The 25,788-nt window shown below is 39.9% G+C and overlaps 1 protein-coding gene and 1 pseudogene across 9 annotated transcripts in view; both read left to right on the forward strand.

The window, feature by feature from the left end:
• LOC111326053 (uncharacterized) overlaps positions 1-4,902 on the forward strand; it is a 58,995-nt gene extending 54,093 nt beyond the window's left edge. For 7 of the 8 annotated variants that reach the window (XM_088748206.1, XM_088748207.1, XM_088748204.1 and 4 more), the window contains 4 exons: positions 1,792-2,010; positions 2,796-3,021; positions 3,840-3,934; positions 4,532-4,902. In XM_088748206.1, the coding sequence (XP_088604332.1) occupies positions 1,792-2,010; positions 2,796-3,021; positions 3,840-3,934; positions 4,532-4,722 (731 nt within the window). In that variant the 3' untranslated portion in view covers positions 4,723-4,902. Of the gene's footprint in view, positions 1-1,791; positions 2,011-2,795; positions 3,022-3,839; positions 3,935-4,451 lie in introns of all 8 variants that reach the window. The other variant, XM_088748210.1, reaches the window with a different exon arrangement.
• Positions 4,903-6,038: 1,136 nt separating this feature from the next.
• On the forward strand, positions 6,039-24,923 carry LOC111326029 (uncharacterized; annotated as a pseudogene). Its single transcript, XR_015996813.1, has 7 exons — positions 6,039-6,234; positions 7,028-7,301; positions 9,537-9,631; positions 10,325-10,483; positions 16,929-17,014; positions 17,381-17,428; positions 19,858-24,923. The product of XR_015996813.1 is annotated as an uncharacterized LOC111326029 (transcript).
• The last annotated feature ends 865 nt before the right edge of the window (positions 24,924-25,788 follow it).

Consider the following 25,788-nt stretch of genomic DNA (forward strand, 5'->3'; position numbering starts at 1 on the left):
AGTAGATGACTGTAATCTAAATCCCAACTGGTTGGGTGAAATTAAATTATTCTCAGTTAGAGATGCACAAAACTGATTATGAACCGCTAAGCCACTGATGACGCTAGATATTTACAGTGTTCTGTAAAAAACTAAATAACTACTTTGCGTGCTGCCAGATTAAAATAAAGCCGATGCAGTGGAGTGCGTCAAATGTTGACAGCAAATGGTTCCAACTGCAGCTGGTTAATGGCCAGTTTTGTTTTGTGACGTTTGTTTAGTTTTCTCCATTTTTGTTTTAATTATATGGGAGTCTCAAGGATCTTCTGGATATGTGCAAAGAATGATGTGGCAACCAGCTTTGATCTGTACTGTGATTATAAGTTTTTCTCTCTCTGATCCACCCAATCGTAAAAAAAGGTGTTGTAGTCATATGTCTTTCACGCACCTTGTTTATTTGAACACTTCCAAACAAGCGAAGCGATACAGGAAGAAACGATGGATAAGGACTTGTGACTGAAAAAGTCACGCAGCAGATACAGACAACTTAGGCCCGGTTTAAACGTCGCAGTTTACATGCGCCGAATCTAATACTAATTTAAGTCGACCTGAATCAAAAAAGTTCGGCATTTGATTTAAACGTCGCATTTAATTGTGCCGAATTTAATTGCCGAGTGCGAGTGACAGCTTCATTCCTAGACTCCGCTCTAAGTCCTCCGCCAATATGGCTGTCAAAAATAAGGAGGATATTTTGTGTTTTCGGTGTTTATGCCTCTCAAGCACCACTCGCGCTAACAGGAAACGGCGACTTATAATGCAGATGGCAGTGCATCATCTGCTAGCAAGAAGAAAACGGCTTCTGTACGTTTGTTCCCTTGTTATGCTTTTTCTATCGCAAAGAAATGCCATAGCACGTGTCCCAAGACCCCGATCGTGCCGTCGATTGATACGAAATGAAGGCTGGTGGCACAAGGTATGGACTACATATTCTGATGTTCGATTCTTTCCCGCCAGTTTTCTTTGCGCATGTCATGTACCAGAAAACTGTTGTGTTATGGGTAAAATATAATTAAACATAATTTATAAATTAGATTCGGCACATGTAAAATGCGGCGTTTAAATCAACTGTGGAACTTCAGTCGCATATTCGACTGGATCTGTCGAATATGCGACTGAACTCGCATTTAATACAAATCTGGCGAATTTGATTGATTTAAACGTCGCATTTTACATGCACTTAATTCGGCAATTAGATTCGGCGCATGTAAAATGCGACGTTTAAACCGGGCCTTACGCGAACGCTAAACCGCCAAAAAATCCACTTGCCAAGGCAAGATAGACAATGTGAAAAAGGAAAACCTAACATATAAAACCAAGATTGAAGACGCTCTTACTATAAGGCTCATTAACAAAGCTGAAAGAATTTGAACTTGTAGCAAGAAATAAAAAACGTGGACAAAAACGGTTCTGTTGTCCTTGCGCCTTTTCACTTTCTCGCCTTTGATTGAGCGTGGTATGGCAATAAATATTTCTGAGTCGCCTTGAAAAGTCGAGGATCAGACTTTCGGATCCCGCACGGCGATGTACCACTAGTAAGCTACAGGGATTCCGTGGTGAAGTTTAGGCGAGCTGGGCCATTACCTTGGTCACATGTGACACCATCTAGCTTATTCTATTCACAATCATTCGACGTTGCTGAAAGTTATGCAGAACGCGTGTCACTGGCTCGACTCCCTGACTGTTATTCTTTATACAATATATTTTTTTTAATTGAGTGATAGAAATAAGCTTCTGTATATCTATTTTAAATAGAGCCTGCAAGAGAAGGCCTTTTTAAAGTCGCGATCGAATCACGAAATGGAGACTTCCTGGGGGAAACGGAAATTTTGTACAAAGACGCAAATGAAGAAAAATGGAAATCAGTTGTCATTAACCAAGATAGGATGCGTGCGTTCTTAAAGGCTTTGAACCCATGTCAAAGTAGGAGTGCTGAAAGGAGCACTTGTGACACTTTAAATACAATATGCGCCGGTAAGTTTTTCTAAACCTTTCGTTATAAGTTGGCTAGTTCAAATATCTGACCGATTTACCATAATTTAACAATATTAGAGAGGCTAGGCTTGACGTTTAGGGCAAACGGGAAACGGCTAATTGACGTTTTTGAATTCGACCGATATGTGTTTTTGTCTAATCGAATATGCACATTTTTGTGTTTCTTTCGAAGGTCGACAGAAACGTGAAAACTATTCTGCAAAAACCAAGGTTTCGCCCAAATGATAATCTATTCTTCTACTTTAAATGGATGTCATAATTGTTAAACTATTTCCTTTTCGACTTCTTTAAATTGTCCTACTTAAACAGTCACCATTACAGGACAAGATTGCTTGATTTGTTGAAACTTATACTTAGCAATGCGCTTCAAAAAACAAAGAACATTACGAAGGTCACTGCGCTTAACTTTTTTCATTAAAAAAACTCCTAACGAAGAACAATACGGCGTTAGCATAAACCAACGAAACGACTATGTTGAAAGCAACTTGTAATGAAATTACCTCAACAAAAACAACGCCCACATCGCGAAAATATAAAGTGCGTGACATAGTTCTTGCATAACTTGACGCAAAAACCTAGACTTAATTGAATAGAAACGGAACATTACAATCGTACCACAAGGCAAAGAAAAGATTTTATTTCCGAATAGGAATGCCCTACATTACCTCGACGATGTTGAATATAAGAAAATTGTCGCTTATCGATTCCAAGTGATGCTTAAATTTCCTTAGTGCTGCCTTTAACTTTTGAATTTTGTGTTTTAGGGCCTTTTAGTGAACAGAAGGCATCATTATCCATTCAGCTGCTGCTGCGGCTGCTTTACAAAGCAGCAGAAGTTAATGCTAAATGGTTTATCCATCTTATTTTTACCTTGCCTGCTGGAAGAATAGCCTTTGAGTCGTACAAAGAAATAGTTTTGTCACCGGAAATTGTCGCTAGCGCACATGGCCACGAAGAGATTGCGCAGTACCTCGGGGATGTGAGAGAAAGGTGGTGTAAAAAAATTAACCCCTATGATAAATAAACAAACAAACAAATAAACGAAAGAGAACAAATTGAAAGAATGCCAAAATCGCAGAGATTAAGCTTCCGCGTTTGATCTACGGTAATTAGATATTTACTTTGGTTCTCAATTCTTAATACTCAGACGACATTTAAGTCCATCATTTAAAAACAGTCTAAAATTTTTTGTTTCTCGGTAACATAACAAAATCGTATTACTCTTGTATGCTTGCACATGTTTTAGAGGATGAATGAATGAATTAACTTAAATAATTACTCCCGTACAGGCTTTCCAGCAAATATTTGCAATGATAGACAATTTACAATCACAAATGAACAACTTAAAATAGATGAAAAAAAAATATATTATATACAATACATCGTCAACTCCTCAAACGTCAATCGCACTTGTTTCAGTCAACCTGCTATTTGTCTTGAGTAAACGCTTTATATCTTACCTTTGCATACACCCAGTGAGATAAAAATGACTAGGAAGAAAACTAAAGAAATCTGGCCCCATTCCTACTTGCAGCTCTTTTCAATAGCTTTGGGAGATAATGTTTCATCAAAAGCATGCAGAAGAAAAATGGAAAAAAAGATTAGATTCATTTCCATTTTGATAAATTGTGGTCATCTCGTGGAACGTCCAACTTACTCTGGTGCGAAAAAAAAATTCCGCTATCTTGGATCTATTTAATTGCAGTTAAAAATTTTTTGGTATATCAAAATGTTTCTTTCCCTTTTTGTGCAATGATTGTTTTTTAACGGAAATATGAAAATACAAGTGTGTCGTCTTTCCTGCACAGATTTTCTGTCAGTGAGGAAGGGCGAGAAGGGCGGTCAAACAATATTGACTGGCAAGAAATAATGGACGCTATGGAAGCAACAGAGACTGCAATTAGTAAGTGTTTGTACTTCAGCCATGTGTGTGTAAGAACGCGTTATTAATCCGAGCGGAAAAAAAGAAGGTTCTGAAATTTAATGTACGGACCAAGGAAACGAGGTCAGTAGTGTATGTGTTATATGTCTGGGTTCAAATGGGGGAGGGAAGTTTTCAATTCAGACAAATTTTGAGTGTAGTGGACCGCAAGTAGGGCCCGCTAAATTGACCAATAGTGCATTTTACACTTGTGTCGCCAAGCCTTTGAACAGGAGTGAGGCTAAGGGTGACCTTGTTATGATACAAACGTTGCTGCTTTTTAATTTAGACTACTTTGTTATCATGCTAACTAGATGCTAGTCTCTATCACAAGCAGGTCACCTTCAGCCTCACTCGAAATCAAAGGCTTGGCGACTAAGTACACGACTGTAAACTTGCCTATTATCGCATTTATTAACTAAGAGATGTGATAATCTTACAGGGAGATGTTTGTTATGCTGTATCAATTTATTCATCCAATTTTATGGCACTTTCTTAGGGGGTGCCTGCTTGGTATTTCTTCAATAAGAGAGCATCTCCCCAGTAGCACTTATCGTCAGCTTTATTCTTCACCAATAGACATTGATGATCAAACCAGTGAAATCGAAATGGAGGAAAATAGCGCTGTTCAAGATGACGCTATAGATAGGCCCGGAAAGTATCACCTGAAGGAAAGATTAGAGAACACATGGAAAGATGCCAGTAATATAGAGGAAGAGGAGAGCGATTTGGCTCAAGAGATCGCCACTTTCGGGAAATTTAACATTTAGTTGAAGAACATTGCCAGAACTTGAATCAACAACAGAACAACTCGTACCCTGCCCTTGGCAAGTTTTCGCTTTGTGTACAGCAAATTAGGTTCCAGATCAGCAAGCAAACTGTCCTTCCCTTGACTGATGTATTCCTTGACTCTTAAAAAGCAATGGGAATAAAAAGAGAAACAGTTTAAATGCAACTTTTTATATCTCCAAATACAATTATACAATGATGACGTACACAAGCGAACGATGTAAGCAAAGTAAATAGTGCTATAGTGCGTAAATCTTTGTCAGAATGGTTTCTATATCTCAGCCATTTTTTATATTCTGATATCCTTTTGCCACTTAAAGAAGAACCAGGAATGTCGTTTTCCTTAAGTCGGTGGTCCATAATTATCTCTTTCTCTCTCTATAAATTCAGAATGTTTTGTCCTAAAACATCTCGACTTCATGCTTGGCCGCTATCTCGACTTAGGTTGGCCGCCATTTATGAAATCGATGTATTGTTCATTTTTGTTTTAATTATGTGGGAATCTTAACGATCGTCTGGATAAGTGCAAACAATGATGTGGCAACCTGCTTTGGTTTGTACAGTGACTGAAAGTTTATCAAGACAGCATTCCCTCTTTAATCCCCCGAGAAAAGATGTTGTAGTCATATGGCTTTCGCGCACCGTATTTATTTTTAACAGTTCGAAACAAACGAAGCGATGTAAGAAGAAACGAAGGAGAAGGACTTGAGACTGAACGAATCACGCAGCAAATACAAACAACTTAGGCGGACGCTGAACTGCCAAAAAATGACTTGCTAAAGCAAGATGTACAATGTGAAAAAGAAAAACCTAACATACAAAACCAAAACCGAAGACGCTTATAAGGCTCATTAACAAAACTAAAAGAACTTGAACTTGAACTTGTACTTGAACCAAGAAATATAAAACCTTGACAAAAACGGTAATGTTGTCCTTACACCTCTTCATTTTCTCACCTTTTCTTGAGGGTAGTATGCCAAGAAATATTTTTGAGTCGCCTCGAAAAGTCGAGCATCAGACCTTCGGATCCCGCATTGCGATGCACTACTAGTAAACTACAGAGACTCCATGGTGAAGTCTTGGCGAGCTGGGCCATTGCCTTGGTCATACGTGACACCAACTAGCTTATTCTATTTACAATCAATCGAAATTGCTAATCCTTACACTTTCTCGACTCCCTGACTCTTATTCTCTATACAATACTTTTTTTTATTGGAGTGATAGAAATAAGCTTCTGTATATTTATTTCAAATAGAGCCTGCAAAAGAAGGCCTTTCAAAAGTCAGGATCGTGTCACATGATCATCATATCATATCATCATATCATATCATCAGAGGAAACGGAAATTTTATACAAAGTCGTAAATGAAGATAAATGGAAAGAGATCGTCGCCATCCGAGATCGGATGCCTGCGATCTTAAAGGCTTTAGATCCATGTGAAAGTGGGAGTGCTGAAAGGAGCACTTGTGACACTTTAAAAACAATATGTGCCGGTAAGTTAACTAGTTCAAACATCTGACCGATTAACCATTATTTTACTATAATAGAGAGGATAAGCTTGACGATCACGGCAAACGGCAAACGGCTGCTCGACGTTTCAAAATTCAACCTATATTAGTGTTGTTTGATCAAATATACACATATTTGTGTTTCTTTCAGCGGTCCACAAAAACATGAAAACTATTCTGCAAAAACTAAGACTTCGCCCAAATGATAATCTATTCTTCCACGTTAAATGGATGCCATAATTATTAAAAAATTTTCTTCTCAACTTCTTGAAATCGGCATACTTAAACAGGCACCATTGCAACACATAATTGCTCGATTGGTGGAAACTTATAATTAGCAACGCCGTTCAAAATCACACAGTCACAGCGCGTAAGGTTTTTCATTTAGAAACTCTTAACGAAGAACAACACGGCACTAGCAGAGACTTACGAAACGACTATGTTGAAATCAACTTGCAATGAAATTTCCGTAACGAAAACAGCGCGCACACATATACAACATATTCTGACAAAATATGTAAATGCAAATTCTAGTCGTTACCACGAGTATGACAACAGAAGTCCTGTTATCAATTAAACAAAACAGGAAAAAGATTTCAGAAACAAACTAGTCATCGGTCAGACTGACTTTTTCCCCGGTCCCCCTCCCTCCAAAAAAAAAAAAACCTAAAGAAAAGAATTGTATTTCCGAATAGGAATGCCCTACATGACCTCAAAAATGTTGAGGATAAGAAACATTGTTGCTTATCGATTCTAAGTGATGATTAAATTTCCCTAGTCCCGCCTTTAACTTTTGAATTTTGTGTTTTAGGGCCTACTGGTGAACAGATAGGATCATCATCATTAGTTCAGGTGCAGGTGCTGCTGCTGCTGCGGCTGCTTTACAAAGCAGCAGAAGTTAATGATAAATGGTTTATCCGTCTGATCTTTAACTTACCTGCTGGAAGAATAGCCTTTGAGTCGTACAAAAAAATAACTTTGTCACTGGAGATCGTCGCTAGCGCACATGGCCATGAAGAGATTGCGCAGTACCTCACTGATGTAAAAAAAAGGTAGAATAAACAATTGAACGCCGGTGGTAAACATACAAACAAACTAACGAAAGAGAACAAACTGAAAGAATGCTAACAGCGTACAGATTACGCTTCCGCGTTTGGTCTACGATACTTATATGATTATTTCGGTTCTCAATTCTTAATACTTAGACGACAGTTAAGTACATCATTTAAAAACGGCTTTGAAATTTTTTGTTTCTCGGTTACAAAAAAAAAACATGTTACTCATGTATGCTAACACATTTTTTTGACGATATATCGTCAACTCCCGAAACTTTAAAGTGCTACCGAAACGAAATTTTCGTATCTGACATTTTTGCTCTAACCTGTAGTTTTGAATATGGTGATCATCATGAGATAATTTGCTTTGGCCAAAATGAGGCGAAAGATATCTGTTTTTAACCGTTCAAATCAAAAGTTTTACGAAAACCATGTCCGGGCTCTGGTACCGAGCGAAACGGATTGATGACGTCACTGGTTGTGTTCACTCCGATAGCATGGTTTATTTCACTCATTGTTTGTTTGTATTCGTGGGCGAAGGAGATGGCAGATATTGAAATTTTGTCAAGTGAATCTTCTTCTGAACGAAGCGAAGTTGTCTCCAGTAGCGAAGAGGAAGATGGTGCCGTAAAGTGGGGTTGACAGGCCTATACGACTCCTCGGCGTGTGTTTAGAGTAGCCTATTCAAAGTTTAGCCCTCACGAATGTCTTTGAGCGACCGTCCTTTTTTTGTAAGATACGAGCGGCGGATTTTTGTATAGCTCGCTCAGTAGTGGTTGTGTTTCTATTAAATGCTAGTTTTTCATGAGAATTTGCTTTTTGTGTGGCACTGAGTACGCACATCAGGGATTGCGTCTTTTTCGAATCGTTCGCCTTTGTAGATGTACAGCCATTGTTTTTACTTTCTCGATCGTTAAGTTGTCTTGATTGCTTTCAGCTTGCGCCACGCGCGCTGATTCGATCGTACTTCACTTCTTAGTGTTCAGTGTTCCAGCCGTTTTGGCTCGTTTTCTTTTTTTTATTTCGGTATTAAAACGACCGATTTCACGTTCATAGAAGCACATGATCACCTTTACTGTTTCTTGCTCCGCGTTGTTAAGGATTTGCTTTATCTCATTTTTTAAATCCTCGTCTGCTCTTATTTTGGCCCTTGCCCTCTATTGTAGGGATTCTGGGCATGTTCTACTGGGCATTTTGTACCGAGAGATTTGTTCGTTATCCTCAGACTTGCCGAGTAGATCATCTTCAGTGGCGGTGTCGTATGAGGCTTCCATGTTTTCTTCATTCTCTGAATGCCATTGCTTTGGTCCGGGGCGTTTAGAAGCCCATCTGCCGTTATGTCTTTCGACATTTTCTGTAGATGGTCAGGCAAGACCTCGGTTTCGATCCTAATCTTGTGGATCTCGTCAGTTGCCGATTGACTAAATAGACTGGTAGAGATTCGTTGTCGGTATCAGTCGGGAATTTTGCTCCCTATCCAGGCGAACCTCTCGCAGATAGCCAAGATGCCGATATGGCCGCCGATGAAGAAGACGAGGATGGCATTTTGCCCGAGATCCTCTTTTTCGGCTTCCCAACATGCAAGCCACACTCCATGCTTTTACCCTTCTTTCACAGAAGTACACAACCAGTGACGTCACAGGGCTGTTTTGGCCGCGCCAAGATGGCTGCCAATTTTGATCTCAGCCGGTCAACTTCGCATTGTTAAAAATGTACTTTTCGCTATGCGTTGGCCCAAAAAAAGTACACAGCGTTTGCAAATAACGTTCAAACTCTATCATATTGCAAAAATGTCGGATATGAAAATTACGTTTCAGAAGCACTTTAATTGCACTCATTTCAGTGAACCTGATATGTGTTTGGAATAAATGCTGTATATCTCACCTCTGCATACACTCAGCGAGATGAAAATAACTAAGAAGAAAACTAAAGAAACCTGGCCTCATTCCTACTTGCAGCTCTTTTCAAAAGTTTTGCGAAACGACATTTCATCAAAAGCATGTGGAAGAAAAATGGAAAAAAAGATCAGATTCGTTCCCAATTTTAGAAATTGTGGTCATCTCTAGAAACGTCGAACTTACTCTGGTACGATAAAAAAAATTCCGATATCTCGCATCTATCTAATTGCAGTTAAAAAAATTTTGGTATATCAACATCTTTCTTTTCCTTTCTGTGCAATAGTTGTTTTTTAACTGAAATTTCAAAATAAAAGTGTGTGATTTTCATCGACAGATTTTCTGTAAACGAGGAAGGGCGAGGAGGGTTATCAAACAATATTGACTGGCAAGAGATCACGGACGCTATCGAAGCAACAAAGACTGAAATTAGTAAGTGTTGGTCATGTTTGTGCAAGAATACATTAAGGAGTAGAATGAACAAATACCTCTTACTAACCGAGTTCGAGGTCCGTACGTGAGATGCGAACCGAGCTTTTTCAGCTCGTATTTATGGCCCAAGTGTGAAGTGCGCGGGCTATAAGTCCGAACGGAAAAAAAACAAGGTTCTGAAATTCAATGTCCGGACCGAGAAAACGAGGTAAGTAATATATTTATATGTCTGGGTTCAAATGGAGGGGGAAGTTTAACAATTCAGACAAACTTTGAGTTAAGTGAACCTTAAGTAGGGCTCGCTAAATTGACAAATAGTGCATTTTACAGCTGTGTCGCTAAGGCTTTGAGTGACGCTAAGGGTGACCCTGTTATGATACAAACGTTGCTGCTTTTTAAAGTTAAATTTCTTTGTTATCATGCTAACTAGTCACTGGTATCTCTCACAACAAGGTCACCTTCAGCCTCACTCCAATCAAAGGCTGGGCGACTAAGTACAAAACTGTACCCTAGTATCGCAGGTATTAACTGAGTGATGTGATAATCTTACAGGGAGATGTTTGTTATGTGCTGTTTTAATTTATTCATCCAATTTTAAGGGGTTTACGTAGGTTGGGGGGTTGTTTGGTATTTCTCGAATAAGATAGCATCTCCCCAGTAAGACTTAACGTCGACTTTATTCTTCATCAATAGACATTGATGATCAAACCAGTGAAATCGAAAAAGATGACACTACAGATAAGCCTGGAAAGAAAAACCTAAAGGAAAGATTAGAGGGCACTAGGAAAGATGCCAGCATTAAAGAGGGAAAGGAGAGCGATTTGGCTCAAGAGATCGCTCAAGAGTACGCGGGTAAGGGTACAATTTGATAGCCCATATAGAATAAAGGATGATAACATTTTAAGACAAGATGTCACCAAAAATCAGAGAAATTCACAAATCACCGGCAAGAGTAAAAAAATCGAATTGGCTGATATTCTAGTATTGGGTAGGCCTACAGGTAAAACAAACCAGGACAATTATAGTTTATTGAAAATTTCTTTTGTTTCAGAGAAAATTGATCAAAGTCAATTTACGCATAATTAGCGTCATTCGAAGGTCCAATTTAGCCCATTTTTGAAGGCCTCGTTTGTACTATTAAAAGCAGAGAAAAACTTACTTATTCCACACACTTTAGAACAATGTCTCCCCTATGTTTTCACAAAAAAGTAGAATCACTTTTTAAATATGAAATAAAATACGGATTTTTCTCTCTATTTACTTAAGAGCCGTATGAAAACTAGGGTAGCTTCAAAAGATTATTTTCATATGTGCTAAGTGAAAAAAAAACCTTTAATATTTGAAACACGAGAAGTCGAAATGTTAAACTTATTGTTTGTAGAGTTGTTTTTCTGGGGATTTTGTGCTGCTATGCATACGAGGGCTTTAAATTCATAGAAATTTTGCTCTTCGGCGAAGTCGGCGAAATAAAAGAAGAGAGCGGCTTTGTTTATCATTTGTAGTCAGTGGTAATAAGGAATACTTGAATGATATAAATATCGTCTTCAAAGTACTTTCAATATGATAGAAGTTGTTTTTGTTCTCTCCGAAAGCATTAATTTTGTAGAAATGAGTAGATGTGGTTGTTACTGAGTGACTTATGTGTTACGCAATTGTTACATCCATATTCCTATTACGCAAGGGGTTTGAAACCTTTTAAATCGAAAAGTTGCAGGTAATTTTCTTTTGGACCGCTTCCCAGTTAGCCCAATGGATAGTGCGCTGGACTGTTGTGCGGGAGGTCGAGGGTTCGAGCCCCGGCCGAACCAACACGCAAGGTCTTAAAATAATTGAGAAGAATTTGCTACCTTTCTATAACATCAAGAAATGGTTAGATATTTTAGTATATATTTTAGGACGAATAAATGAAGGTCCCGTCTCCTGCAGGGTTGGGAGTAGGAGACGTTAATTTCCCACGCACGAGATTAATGTGTGATGGATGTCCTCTCCTGGGTTGGGATGGGTGGGTTTACCGGGCCCGCAGTAATTGGCGCAAGCTTTTGCGGTGTCCCTGCCGGTCGGCGAAGCTGATAAACTACTTAAATAGGAGGAATGAGAGGTTTTGTGTTCAGATAAAAATTCATATTTTTTTAAACTTGTTACTACTTATAGGCAATTAGCAATAAAACGTAACGTCACAGTTAATTTCGTCTGATAAAACATACTGCGCAACAAGTACACAACTGAGTTTGAATATTTTGAAGAATGGAAACTTGATATATGGACAATATGCCCACTTTATAGCTAAAGACTTGGCCTTGAATGGACTCGAGGGGAAATACTAAATGCAGAGTGTCAGCAAATATTTCCAGGCGTACCATGGAGTAGTCTCTGATGTTGAGCAATGTTAAATCTGTACCGCGTCAGGTCTGGTATCCATTTTTCCAGATCATTGAAACTTATCTTATCTACCATGATGGACAGCACTTATCGCCTTCAGGACCATTGATTTGCATTCTCATAACACTCTCAAAGAGCTTCAAACAAAGTGTAGTCAAGACTATCATCCACGCCTTTAACTTTTGATCTAGCTATACAATCAAGTACTTAATCAGACTGTCCGAGGGTAGTTCATCGAGGCAAGTGGTGATCATACGCTGTTCCATCAGTCTCGCGTTTTTTCTAGACTTAACTGGACTCTGATCATCGATATCATCAAATGCAGAAAGCTTGAACTTCTTTTTTCCATTCTTCTGAATCCCGACTCTCCATCTTCTTTACGGCGCATCTTTAGCTTTCTATCTTCTGTGTAAACCTGGTACTCAACAAGAGGAGCAGCATCTTGCAATCTATCTCCCCCTAAACCTCGCACTAACTCTGGTAAACGCACCTTCGCCTACTCAGTCGCTACTCTTTTCAATGGTCTTGAGACGCATCTCAAGCAACTTGCTTTCTCCTCTATACTACCTATCTCGCTCAACACGGTCCTCACTTCTATCAAGCGCAAACTCCGCCTATTTTTCACCAACAAGCTCTCACGCATATTGCATTTAGAGGATTTTTTTTTTGTCATTATTGCCGTTTTTACTAGATTGTAATTGCTATTCAAACTGATCCGTGTTTTTATGAATGTCATTATATTTTTTGTATGTATATGAATTATATTAAAATCTGTAATGTAAAATAAATTTTAATTGTAAAATGTACTGTGTATATGTGAGGGCCATATGTTAGAAAACTTGTGTAAGTTAATATGTTACCCACGTTAAATAAAGACGTATGTATGTATGTCTACGGGATCCTTTATTGTTAAAGTAACGCTTATATTAGTGCGCTTCGAGGCTTCATTCCACGGAGTAGAAAGTGCGTTTCGAATGGGACTGACATCTCTTGATTCTAAATACATATTCAGTTTGTCTTTTGGTGACGACAAACTAACAACCAGAGACACGTCTACATACAATGCATAATCTGTAATGTTTTCAAAGCAAAGCTATTAAAACATGAAAAATAGAACTGAAATATAACTGAAGAACACAGGGCGTCTCAGTCTTCAATCGGGAACCACATTAAGGAGCGGCATGGGCATATCCCAAGTGACTTGCATTACAGCTTCAAAACTCTGAAGAAGTGCAAAAGTAAACTGGACTGCCTAATTTACGAGATGCTTTTTATAAAAGAAATTAAGCTAAGCCTGAACAAACAGTCAGACTCAATCCGCGCAAAGCTATTTTTATAATAATTTATGGTATTTTCTTATAATTTATCATTTTACTTTCGTCAACTCTCATTAATTTATTCCTTTTGTCTCTTTTGCAATTTTATCACTTCTATTTTACGCCTAGCGTCTACATATTTCCATATTTTATCGCCTTTATCATTCCCACGTCTTGAATTTAGTACATATATGTAAAAATTTTCCTTTTCATCAGCTTCAAAATGACCTCAGCGAGGTCGAAACGTCGTTCAAAATTATTATCACTAATTTTTATCTTGAAAAGAATTAGAACATAACTAAATGATAAACGACTTATTAAATTAGTTTTTTTTTGAAATTGTCCTATGACTAATGGCAGTACAATCCTCCCCACCTGGCTGATACTAACTGCAGGGCATGTCTACAAGGATGGAGTCTACAGAATGAATACAACTTGGTGACGCAATTGTTAACTGTTGAAAAACTCAAAATTTATTTTCGGCGCGAATGCCATCAGAAGTACAATAATAATAAAACAAGAATTAAACTCGCTCGCAAGTAAATAGAATAGTTACCTTAACCAACCGGAATAAGGTACCCTGTTTCGTGGAAGATTAACGGAGAATCCTCTTCCCTTCACCCTCTGTCTGCCTTGGGAAGCTTCTTCGCTTTATGCTTGGAAATATTTGCAAGCACTCTGCATTTAGTATTTTCCCCTCGAGTCCATCCAGGACCAAATCCTTAGCGATAAAGCGGGCATATTGTCCATGTACCAACATTGTTGGTTTGTTGGAAAATAGCTGCTCTACTTAATATCAAGTCACCCAGTGAACACACCAGTGAATGAAAAATGCTGAATGCCCTGCTATTTCCTCGTCACACGACATTAAAGGCACTATTCGCCCATCCCTTTTCTGTCTTTTGGATTGTAGCCATAATCATCCACAACAAGAGAATCAAATAAAAAACGAACTTCCATTCTTTAAATTATTTAAACTCGGTTGTTTACTTGTCGAACACCAAGTTTATCAGATGAAATTAACCGTGACGTACGTTTTATTGCTAATTGCCTATAAGTAGTAACAAGTACAAAAAAAATTAGTTTTTATCTGAACACAAAACCTTTCATTCCTCCTCTTTGGATTTCCTTTAACAGATTTCCTGCAAGTTTTCCATTTAAGAAGTTTAAAACCCCTTGAGTAAGACGAATATAGATCTAACAATTGCGGGAAACATAAGTCACGCAGTGACAACCATATCTACTCGTATCTACAAAATTAATGCTTTCGGAGAGAACAAAAGCAACTTCTATCGTATTGCAAGTACTTTGAAGACGATATTTATATCATTCAAGCATTCATTATTACCACTGACTACAAATGATAGGTCAGCTTTTGACTACAAACGATAATTCAGCTTTTGGCTGCGATTTTAATCAGAATAAACTATCTATCTATCTAATCTATCTATCTAATCTATCTATCTAATCCATCTATCTATCTCTATCCGTGCAGCGCGAATAATAACTGGTGCTTCCTGTTTGCAAAGATCTAGTGATGTTCTTTGTAAATTAGGCTGGATGACATTAAAAGCAATGAGAAAACGCCAAAAAGCCATTTTTATGTTTAAAATACTGAATGGTCTCACCCCTCCCCCCCCCGTACTTGTCTGAAATGTTTGCCCATGGCGCCTTTCTCATGATTATGGACTGCGATCTTCCAGAATGAATCTTGCGCTCCCTAAAAGTCGCACAGATTTTTACCGAAACAGTTTTGCATTAACCGGAGCAAGAATCTGGAATAATTTGCCAAACAGTTTAAAGGAAGAAACTTCGCTAAAAAAGTTTATGGGTAAGCTAGACTATTACTATCAGCACCAGCAAAACTAGTTCTAGAGCATTAAGCTTTCCAATAATAAATATATAACTTGTATTGCGTACGGATTTTATGTAAACCAAATTTTAATTTTCGCTGTATATTTTAATTTGATAAAATGGCATATTTAAATAAAGGGTTCCATCCATCCATCTATCTATCTATCTGTCGGTCGGTCGGTCTGTCTGTCGGTCTGTCTGTCGGTCTGTCTGTCGGTCGGTCGGTTGGTCTGTCTATCGGTCTGTCTGTCTGTATAATCAAAGTCGGTCTTTTCTTTTGTATGTCGCCGACTTTGCTGAAGAGGGAAATTTCTATGAATTTAAAGCCCTCGTATGCATAGCAGCTCAAAAACCCCAGAAAAACAACTCTACAAACAGTAAGTTTAACATTTTTACTTCTCGTATTTCAAATATTAAACGTTTATTTCACTTAGCACATATAAAATAACCTTTTAAAGGTACCCTACTTTTCATACGGCACTTAGGTAAATAGATAGAAAAATCCGTATTTTATTTCAAATATAAATAGTGATTCTACTTTTTTGTGAAAACATAGGGGAGACATTGTTCTAAAAATCTGTGGAATGAGTAAGTTTTTCCATTGCTTTTACAAGTTCAAACGAGGCCTCCAAAAATGGGCTAAATTGGACTTTCGAATGACGCTAATTATGCGTAAATTGACTTTTATCAATTTTCTCGAAAACAAAAGAAATTTTCAATAAACTATATATGTCTTGGTTTGTTTTACCTGTAGGCCTACCCAATACTAGAATATGAGCCAACTCGATTTTTTGACTGTTGCCTGTGAATGTTTGATTTTTCATGGCAACCTCTCTTAACACAAAAGTATGCAAGCAAATTCACACACAGTGGTTACACGTCAATTCGTGAGACACTATCATCCTTTGTTTTTCCTTTCCAATAACAATCATAGATGTAGTCTTGGCCTCACAACTGCGCAGAAACTTTGTCTTAGTGTTATAGTGCTGAGCAAACATATTTCAAGAAGACCTAAGTCGAGATATATTTGGGCCTGATAGCGCGCTCAGTAGTGGCACTCTGTTGCTATTCTTAAACACGAAGGCGCGCTATATAAGGAAGTCTTCCCTGGGAAGATCTAGGCTCATTGGTCACTCACCGTTGACGTGTGCGGGTCAAATTTAAATGCTGTTAGACGAACAAAAGGAGCCAATGAGATATCTATTGTTTACTTCCACCAGCATGGTGGCATGATGTAACATGCGAACCACCTACTTCGATCTCAAATTTACCGCCACAAATAAAGACAGTTTCCATTGGAGAAAGGACATACAAACCTCCAAAATTCTTTAATTGTGATGAAGACATAAAACAATTTTGAGGAGTGCGCCCGCTGTTCACTGCTTTGGAGTAGCTGTAGCTCAAGCTGACTTGACTTCAAGAGTTCTACATCACCCGACGGTTGATTGACAAATGGTCCAGTGGGACCTAAGGCTTCTTTTATAGCGCGCCTTCGGGTTTAACAACTTTTTCAAAGAATAGAAAAGAAGAATCAGAGTTATTTTTCGAGAACACGATTAACAACCACTCGCACGAACTACTCATGAATCTCGTGATTATCATCAGCATTTTTAAAAATGCTGTACTAACAATATTAAGATCTTATTCGTGCCATAAAAGTACGAAATGAATTTCCGTTCGCACGATGTCCCATGCTTAAAACATGTTCAGTTGAAGTAATATGGCTTTGTGCTTTTTTTCGATTGTAGTGGATGTAGATGAATACCTTTATGGTATGCTTCAGCAAACGATAACTCAGGGGGCAGGAAAAACAGCAATTCCGGAATCAAAAGAGGTAGTTTTTTAACTGCACACATGGCACTCCGGACTCTTCTGAATTCACACTTTTGAGTCTCGAAACTGACTGATAAGCTAATTTGTACCAAAAAGAAATGTTCATCTTAAAACTGTACTTGCGTGACTGTACCAAAGCCATGGAATGCTATATTCTTTACATTTAAGGTTTGAAGTCCTTTACTGCCTGGTACGTGTAAGGTGACTCAGTCTATATTTAAAGTGGTTCTATAGTGACCCAAAGCCTACTTTGACAGGTCATGATTTTTTACTGGACGTTTTTAAAAAAAATGTCCTCTAGGCATGGTAATTTATGAAGCAATGATGAACTTCGCTCATTTCAAAATTGCCTTTCTATTCCGCCTAGGATGAAAATCTCTACACGATCTGCAACCCTAGCACCGAAGAAGCAAAGGTTAGTCCAACACTAAAATATTCAAACGTTCTTGGTCTATCTCGTTTGGGTGTATTGGACAACCCTCGGCTCGGAGGTAAATAGTAAAGCTTTTTCGGAGTTTAGGTACCCAATCAGTGCCCACCTTCAACGCTATCCACTGTTTTAGTATATACTAATTAACAACTATTCACCTCAGTGTCGGTGGTTAGCGGTAGATATTTACCTCGCCGCTTCGCGGCTCGTTAAATATCCACCGCTAACCACCTCCACTACGGTGAATAGTTATTTTAGTGTATACTAAAACAGTGAGATAATATACTGCTTCGTCGTTAATTTTGAGCGATTTCTTCGCTTGTCACGGATACCAACCGGGACGCCATTTTTTCCCGAGTTGCTCGAAGGTAAATAGCAAAGGATATTCGGAGTTTGACTAGCAAATCAGTGCGCGCCTTCAACGCTATCCACTGTTTAAGTATATACTAACAAAGGATATACCCAGGTGTATGATTGATGGATTATAACATGTCTGTGGAGTATGGATGGCAGTGGCCAAACTCGAATTTTGTGGCACCTTTGAAAGCAATGTTTAATTTTGGAATCTAAAACGAAGCTAAACAAGGTCACTGCTATAATTGCGGGAATTATCGCTGTAGTAAACCTGGAGCGTATTTAAACTCCCCAAGATCTGATTATTAAATAGGTGTTTTTGACCAGGCGTGCGGTCAAGATGACTGGATATTGGTCGAGATTGAGGCTAATATCCAGCCATCTTGACCAAACAAGGCTGGTCAACAAAGGGGTTAGTACACTGCAAAAATATTTTGCTTTGATAAGAATCAATAATTTCTTTGCTTATTTCGAGAGCCACAAAAACAACCGTGTTTTGTAGCACAATAAACCCAAGAGGTTTACTTAATTTTTTCTTTGCTTTGACTCTTTTCTACCACTTTTTGCGACATTGTCCAAACAATACGAACTCTGTAAGTCTGCTTCACGCACTGTTTTCTCAGGCGGGATTATTACGGGCAATCCCGAGCGAGCATGATAGGCCCTTTCCCGGAATTCTCCGGCTACGGAGACAATATCCAAGGAAGGTCACAGGTGTAGTCACGGCGCCTCACCTTCGGTTACAATTTCACGCGCCTTTGTATAGTGTTTTCCATTTTCAGTTGTTCCGTGTATATTTGTTGTTATCAGGTTCGCCAGTCATTTTAGTCGTGTCACATTTCATATTTTCGTGTTCATTTCTTACGCATTGTTTTTATTGTTTAGTATAGCTTCTTCTGCCGTAGTTTTCTTTTCGCCGTTGTCATTACGTTTTAGTCGTCGTAGTCGCCACATAATCTTGTAAGTTTCGTTATTTTGTCCGTCATTTTCCCTGTTTTATTTGTACTTCGTTTTGCTTTCCTGTTCTGTATATTTAACTTGTTTATGTACATTGGCTTTTAGCGAATCGGTAGTAAAAGTGCGAATTTCGGATTTGTGGATTTCGACTACAACAGGTTCGATTTTATAACTTAAATGAACAGTCACAGGTTTCCCAAGGTATTCGCACGATTACGTTCAAATAGCTTCGAACTGACAATTGATTGAGTGTGTACTTTCCAATAATTGACATATTTCCGTAATCAACGATTACTTAGTAGAGTAATGTGTGCCGCATACCCTGATAGCCCAGCTTGCCCGCTCGGGTAGCCAATCACACCACAGGATTGGCTGAATGTTTCCCGCGCACGCTCCCAGCTATGCGATAATTCTTACTTTCTGCCATTCAATTCTTATGGTCTTAGTACAGAGAACTTGGTATTGGTATTGGATCAACTAATAATCCCTTAGTTGATATTTTCCTTTATTTTCATTACTGGTTAGCCTGATATTGTGTTGCTATTGTCAGGAGAAATTATGTCTTGGTCACTCCTGGAAGTTTAAGGGTTGATTTGATCTCCCTTGGGTTAAAGCAACTCGTCAACACTAAGTTTCAACAGTTTACTGTGCTTGTCTTATAATACAGTAAACCTAAGTGAGAAAGCCATGATTCAAGCAGCCTAAGTTCTCCCCAGCCACTGACCTTATTTGCATTCTATTTTAATTAGTCTTTGCGCTGCGTCCGTTACAGCGTAGTCTTGTAGGAGGTGAAACCTCCATGAAGCAGATTTCATCCCTTGAGAGTCTCGGGCTTTTCTCTGCTTTCCGTTTTTTTTTGTCAAAGAAAGATTGACCCATTTTGGACATACACTTCTATTCAGGGTGTCAAGCTCACGATACTATCAGTTCATATTGTGTCATACTCCCAAAGTTCATTTTTCAGTCTCCTATTTGCTTTGAACGAATATAAGGTTGATAAATTAGACCATATATAAATTCCCCTGATCCACACTGTATTGGCTAACCTTGAAAGAACAATTCAGTAATTCAGACTTAAACGAAATTTTATTTACTCTTACCAGCAAGCTGAAGTAGATGTGCGCGAAGCTCAACTAAAAAAAGACGTTTCTTCCTTCTGCGTCCTCCCACTTAAACCTCCACACGAAGTTGCAGATCGTGTTTTGAGGTGGCTGAAATTGTAAAACAGTTGAAAGGGCTCAAGGAGGCTAACAAGAACAGATTGAGTTACTTGTACATTTCAGGAAACCAAGGAAGTGGCAAATCTCAGCTAGCCCGCCTCGTAGCGAAAAGAATCTTCGATCAAGTTAATAAAATCCCACATTCTACATTCTTTGTGATGACAGTGAATGCTGAAAGCTCAACCACTCTTCTAGAATCGTATGTCTCCTTTGCCCTGAAGCTGAAGTGTTCAGAATATGCCATTTCCAACACACTCAACTCTCCCGATTTGAACTCAGACGAGAAGATTGCCCACTTGGAGACTTTAATCGGCACAAAAATCGAGCTTTACACCACTTGGCTTCTAGTTGTTGATAACGTCAAAAGCATCTCTAACATTTATGCTCATTTGCCAAAGTCTGGAGATGAACAGTGGGCGAGGGGTCAGTTGCTGATCACGACACAAGACATCGCGTCTGTTCCGTCAACAAGTTGTTTCATTCATCACGTCTCCGTCAGCAAAGGTATGGAGCTCAAAGATGCGACGTCCCTTATAGAAAAGCTTTCCGGTATCTCAGATTGTGAGACAGTCAAAGTTGCTCAAGTATTGGGTTATCAGCCACTTGCCTTAGCAACTGCCGCAATCTATGTGAGGGAGGCTGATCGGAATAAAGAAAATTTGGGATGGAATAGTTACCTGCAAAAACTTGAGAAAGGCCAAAGAGTTGCAACTGCCAGACGTTTTGTTAAACCGAAGCCAACTTACCCAAAATCCATGAGTGAGGTAGTAGAGAGAGCTGCTGAAGAGGCGATGAAGTCCAGTAACGCTGTAATCAAAGACATCCTTACTTTGCTTTCCTTGTGTGCACCACAACCGTTGAGTCTCGAGATAGTTTTCAATTACATTCGCAACGTAGAGATAGATGTGCAAGATGAAGATGACATTAGGATGAAGATTCAAAGATGCTCTCTGTTGCTATTTGACGAAAATGAGAGTGGTGTGTACATTAGAGTACACCAGGTTACACACGATGCCCTCTGCAATGTTGTTGGGGGATTTACTCAGGAGCGTGAAGGATTAGTCTTGAAAGCGATCGTTAAGTCATTTTTCGAGCTTGTGCTAGATTACAGTCTACATGATCCAGACAACTTGAATTCAGTTGTTAAAGGAACGCGTATCGTTCCTCACTTACAAACGTTGGTGAGAACAATACGACAGAAGTACTCTCAGGAAAATGTATCTGAAGTTGCAGAAAACGATATCTTCCATCCGTCTAGTATGTTGCGCTTTAACACACTTGCTTTAATATGTCTTAAATATCGCGCGTTTTACGCGGCAAGAGAATATTTTAGAATGTCGCTTGCCATTAAAGTAAAAATCCTCGGACCTGCGGATGTTGATGTCGCAAATGAGTACAACAACCCGGGAAATGTTCACCTTGACCTGGGTGAACTGAGTCGGGCAAAAGAGTTTTATCATCTCACACTGGAAACACCCGAACCTGACCATGTCGATGTCGCGAGCACGTACCAAAACCTGGGGAATGTGCGCCACAACCTGGGTGAACTGGGTCGGGCAAAAGCGTTCCATGATTGCGCACTGGCCACTCTTCTGAAAAAAGTCGGACCTGAGCATGTCGATGTCGCAGACACGTACCAAAACCTGGGAAATGTGCACTTTGACCTGGGTGAACTGAGTCACGCCAAAGAGTTTTATGATCGCGCACTGGCCATTCTTCTGAAAAAACTCGAACCTGAGCATGTTGCTTTCGCAAAAACGTACAACAACCTGGGGAATGTGCACCAGAACCTGGGTGAACTGGGTCAGGCAAAAGAGTTTTATGATCACGCACTGGCCATTCGTCTGAAAAAGCTCGGACCTGAGCATGTCGATGTCGCAAGCACGTACCAAAACCTGGGAAATGTGCACTTCGACTTGGGTGAACTGAGTCAGGCAAAAGAATTTTATCATAGAGCACTGGCCATTCTTCTGGAAAAACTCGGACCTGAGCATGTTGCTGTCGCAAGAACATACAACAACCTGGGGAATGTGCACCACAACCTGGGTGAACTGGGTCGGGGAAAAGAGTTACACGATCGCGCACTGGCCATTCGTCTGAAACAGCTCGGACCTGAGCATGTCGATGTCGCAAGCACGTACCAAAACCTGGGAAATGTGCACCTTGACCTGGGTGAACTAAGACGGGCAAAAGAATGTTATGTTAGTGCACTGGCCCTTCTTCTGAAAAAACTCGGACCTGAGCATGTTGCTGTCGCAAAAACATGCAGAAACCTGGGAAATATGTACCGCAAACTAGGTGAACTGAGTGAAGCCAAAGAGTGTTATGATCTTGCACTGGCCACTCTTCTGAAAAAAGTCGGACCTGAGCATGTCGATGTCGCAGACACGTACCAAAACCTGGGAAATGTGCACTTTGACCTGGGTGAACTGAGTCACGCCAAAGAGTTTTATGATCGCGCACTGGCCATTCTTCTGAAAAAACTCGAACCTGAGCATGTTGCTTTCGCAAAAACGTACAACAACCTGGGGAATGTGCACCAGAACCTGGGTGAACTGGGTCAGGCAAAAGAGTTTTATGATCACGCACTGGCCATTCGTCTGAAAAAGCTCGGACCTGAGCATGTCGATGTCGCAAGCACGTACCAAAACCTGGGAAATGTGCACTTCGACTTGGGTGAACTGAGTCAGGCAAAAGAATTTTATCATAGAGCACTGGCCATTCTTCTGGAAAAACTCGGACCTGAGCCTGTTGCTGTCGCAAAAACATACAACAACCTGGGGAATGTGAACCACAACCTGGGTGAACTGGGTCGGGCAAAAGCGTTCCATGATTGCGCACTGGCCACTCTTCTGAAAAAAGTCGGACCTGAGCATGTCGATGTCGCAGACACGTACCAAAACCTGGGAAATGTGCACTTTGACCTGGGTGAACTGAGTCACGCCAAAGAGTTTTATGATCGCGCACTGGCCATTCTTCTGAAAAAACTCGAACCTGAGCATGTTGCTTTCGCAAAAACGTACAACAACCTGGGGAATGTGCACCAGAACCTGGGTGAACTGGGTCAGGCAAAAGAGTTTTATGATCACGCACTGGCCATTCGTCTGAAAAAGCTCGGACCTGAGCATGTCGATGTCGCAAGCACGTACCAAAACCTGGGAAATGTGCACTTCGACTTGGGTGAACTGAGTCAGGCAAAAGAATTTTATCATAGAGCACTGGCCATTCTTCTGGAAAAACTCGGACCTGAGCATGTTGCTGTCGCAAGAACATACAACAACCTGGGGAATGTGCACCACAACCTGGGTGAACTGGGTCAGGGAAAAGAGTTACACGATCGCGCACTGGCCATTCGTCTGAAACAGCTCGGACCTGAGCATGTCGATGTCGCAAGCACGTACCAAAACCTGGGAAATGTGCACCTTGACCTGGGTGAACTAAGACGGGCAAAAGAATGTTATGTTAGAGCACTGGCCCTTCTTCTGAAAAAACTCGGACCTGAGCATGTTGCTGTCGCAAAAACATGCAGCAACCTGGGAAATATGTACCGCAAACTAGGTGAACTGAGTGAAGCCAAAGAGTGTTATGATCTTGCACTGGCCATTCGTCTGAAAAAACTCGGACCTGACCATGTCGATGTCGCACTAATGTACCAAAACCTGGGAAATGTGCATCTTGACTTGATTGAACTGATTCAAGCAAAAGAATTTTATGATAGAGCACTGGCCATTCGTTTGAAAAAACTCGGACCTGAGCACGTCAATGTCGCAAGCACGTACCTTAATTTGGGAAATGTGCACCGCAACCTGGGTGAACTGAGTCAGGCAAAAGAGCTTTATGATCGCGCACTGGCAATTCGTTTGAAAAAACTCGGACCTGACCATGTGGATGTCGCAACCACATACCAAAACCTGGGAAATGTGCACCTTGACCTGGGTGAACTGAGTCAGGCAAAAGAAGTTTATCACAGAGCACTGGCAATTCTTCTGGAAAAACTCGGACCTGAGCATGTTGCTGTCGCAAAAACATACAACAACCTGGGGAATGTGCACCACAACCTGGGTGAACTGGGTCAGGCAAAAGAGTTTTATGATCGCGCACTGGCCATTCTTCTGAAAGAACTCGGACCTGAGCATGTCAATGTGGCAAGCACGTGCCTAAACCTGGGAAAAGTGCACCACAACCTTGGTGAAGTGAGTCAGGCAACAGCGTTATATGATCGCGCACTGGCCATTCTTCTGAAAAAACTCGGACCTGGGCGTGTCGATGTCTCAGATACGTACAAAAAGTTTGTCTATATACCCTTTGGCCTGGATGAACCGATTTCCTCCGAAGAGTTTTATGACTATAAACTGGTCACTCTTCGGAAAATGCTTCACCAGAGCTTGTTTCTCGGGGGTTCACTCGTGGTTTTCAAAAAGTGATTGAGCTCATCCTGGTTTAGTGAATGTAAAACGTTTTAAAAAATCAAAAAACCCTTTGTAGGACTTATTCGAATTAGCAAGTAAGGCTTAGGGTCAATTCGTTTGCCGTATTGGGAACCAGAGTTAGCTTTCTGGTCTGAGATGTGGGAGAAATGCCCATAGTTAAGAGTGATCGAAAAAAAATTCAAAAATCCCCAAGCAAACCTCTGTTTAGTGAGTTGTGAGACAGTTCCGTGACTTGTTGTCCTCGCTTGGGTTTTATGAGGTTTTTAGTGTACACGTATTACGATTCAGATTGTATTATTATTTGAGTGTAAACTATCTACTTTTGAAAAGTTTCTTAGATTGGCCTCTGTTTACTCTAGAAACACACGAAACAGTTGTAGACGTTTAATGTTTCCTTTTGTAAAGTACTCATACGAGTGGGGTTAGTTTATTTTCAGTGTGACAGGGTTTTAGAATATTTTACCTTACGAATTTAAAGACTACTTCTTCCTAATAACAAAATCAGAACAACAAATGTAACTACCGAGTTGTCCAGTTTTTTATCCACTGAACTGCCATGTACATATGCTGTGACTATACGTTTTTCGACTGTGACGATAGGTTTTCGCGCACAAACTGAACTCTCTCGGAAGGAACAACAATAAGGGGGGAAATTAGCTCGGTAGAGACGACTCAGCAGCGAGAACGGAAACTCGTCACGATTTTCTGGTACACGGCGATATACTTCTAGCGAGGTTTTACCGAAGTCAAGGATGGGACAGCGTTTTGGTTCAACAGTAGAGACCTTAAGATACCCCGAAAATCGGTGTACGGGTAACGGGTAGCGTCATGTTTTTCATTTTGCGATGACGTCATCAATCCTATCAGGTAGACTCAGCCGTTTTTCCGGGGTAGACACCAGTTTACCCGTAGAAGAATTACGAGTACGAGAAGGACGAGCTACATGATGAAGAAACTAGTGAGTTTTTAAGACGTTTTGAATTGTTTGACTCCTTGGCAATGTTATTGAAAGTCTGTTGGAATATTTTTTCCAAATTTTAAATTTTAGCGGTAACGAAAGCGCGTCAAACCGGATTGACTTGGGATCTCAAATGCGAGGGTTGAACTCTGAAACGATATCAATTTGTGGCGGTAATTTGGGGGATTTCTGAGAATTTCTCTAACGGTTGTGTATCCCAAAAGCACTAGCATTGACATATATGGCATCGGAGTCAATGCTGAAGTTGATAATCAAAGAAATTGTTTGGTGATGTGCCTTGATGAAATGGCGGGGTTTGCGATAACAAGTGTCTGGTGCTCGCGCTTTCGAAGAAGTAGCATATCATTGGCGTACTTTGTAAAGACAGAACATTCGTAAAGGAGAATTTTGGATGCGTTTGATAGA

Source organism: Stylophora pistillata, chromosome 2 (genome assembly GCF_964205215.1).
Source record: "Stylophora pistillata chromosome 2, jaStyPist1.2, whole genome shotgun sequence".
NCBI lineage: Eukaryota > Metazoa > Cnidaria > Anthozoa > Scleractinia > Pocilloporidae > Stylophora > Stylophora pistillata.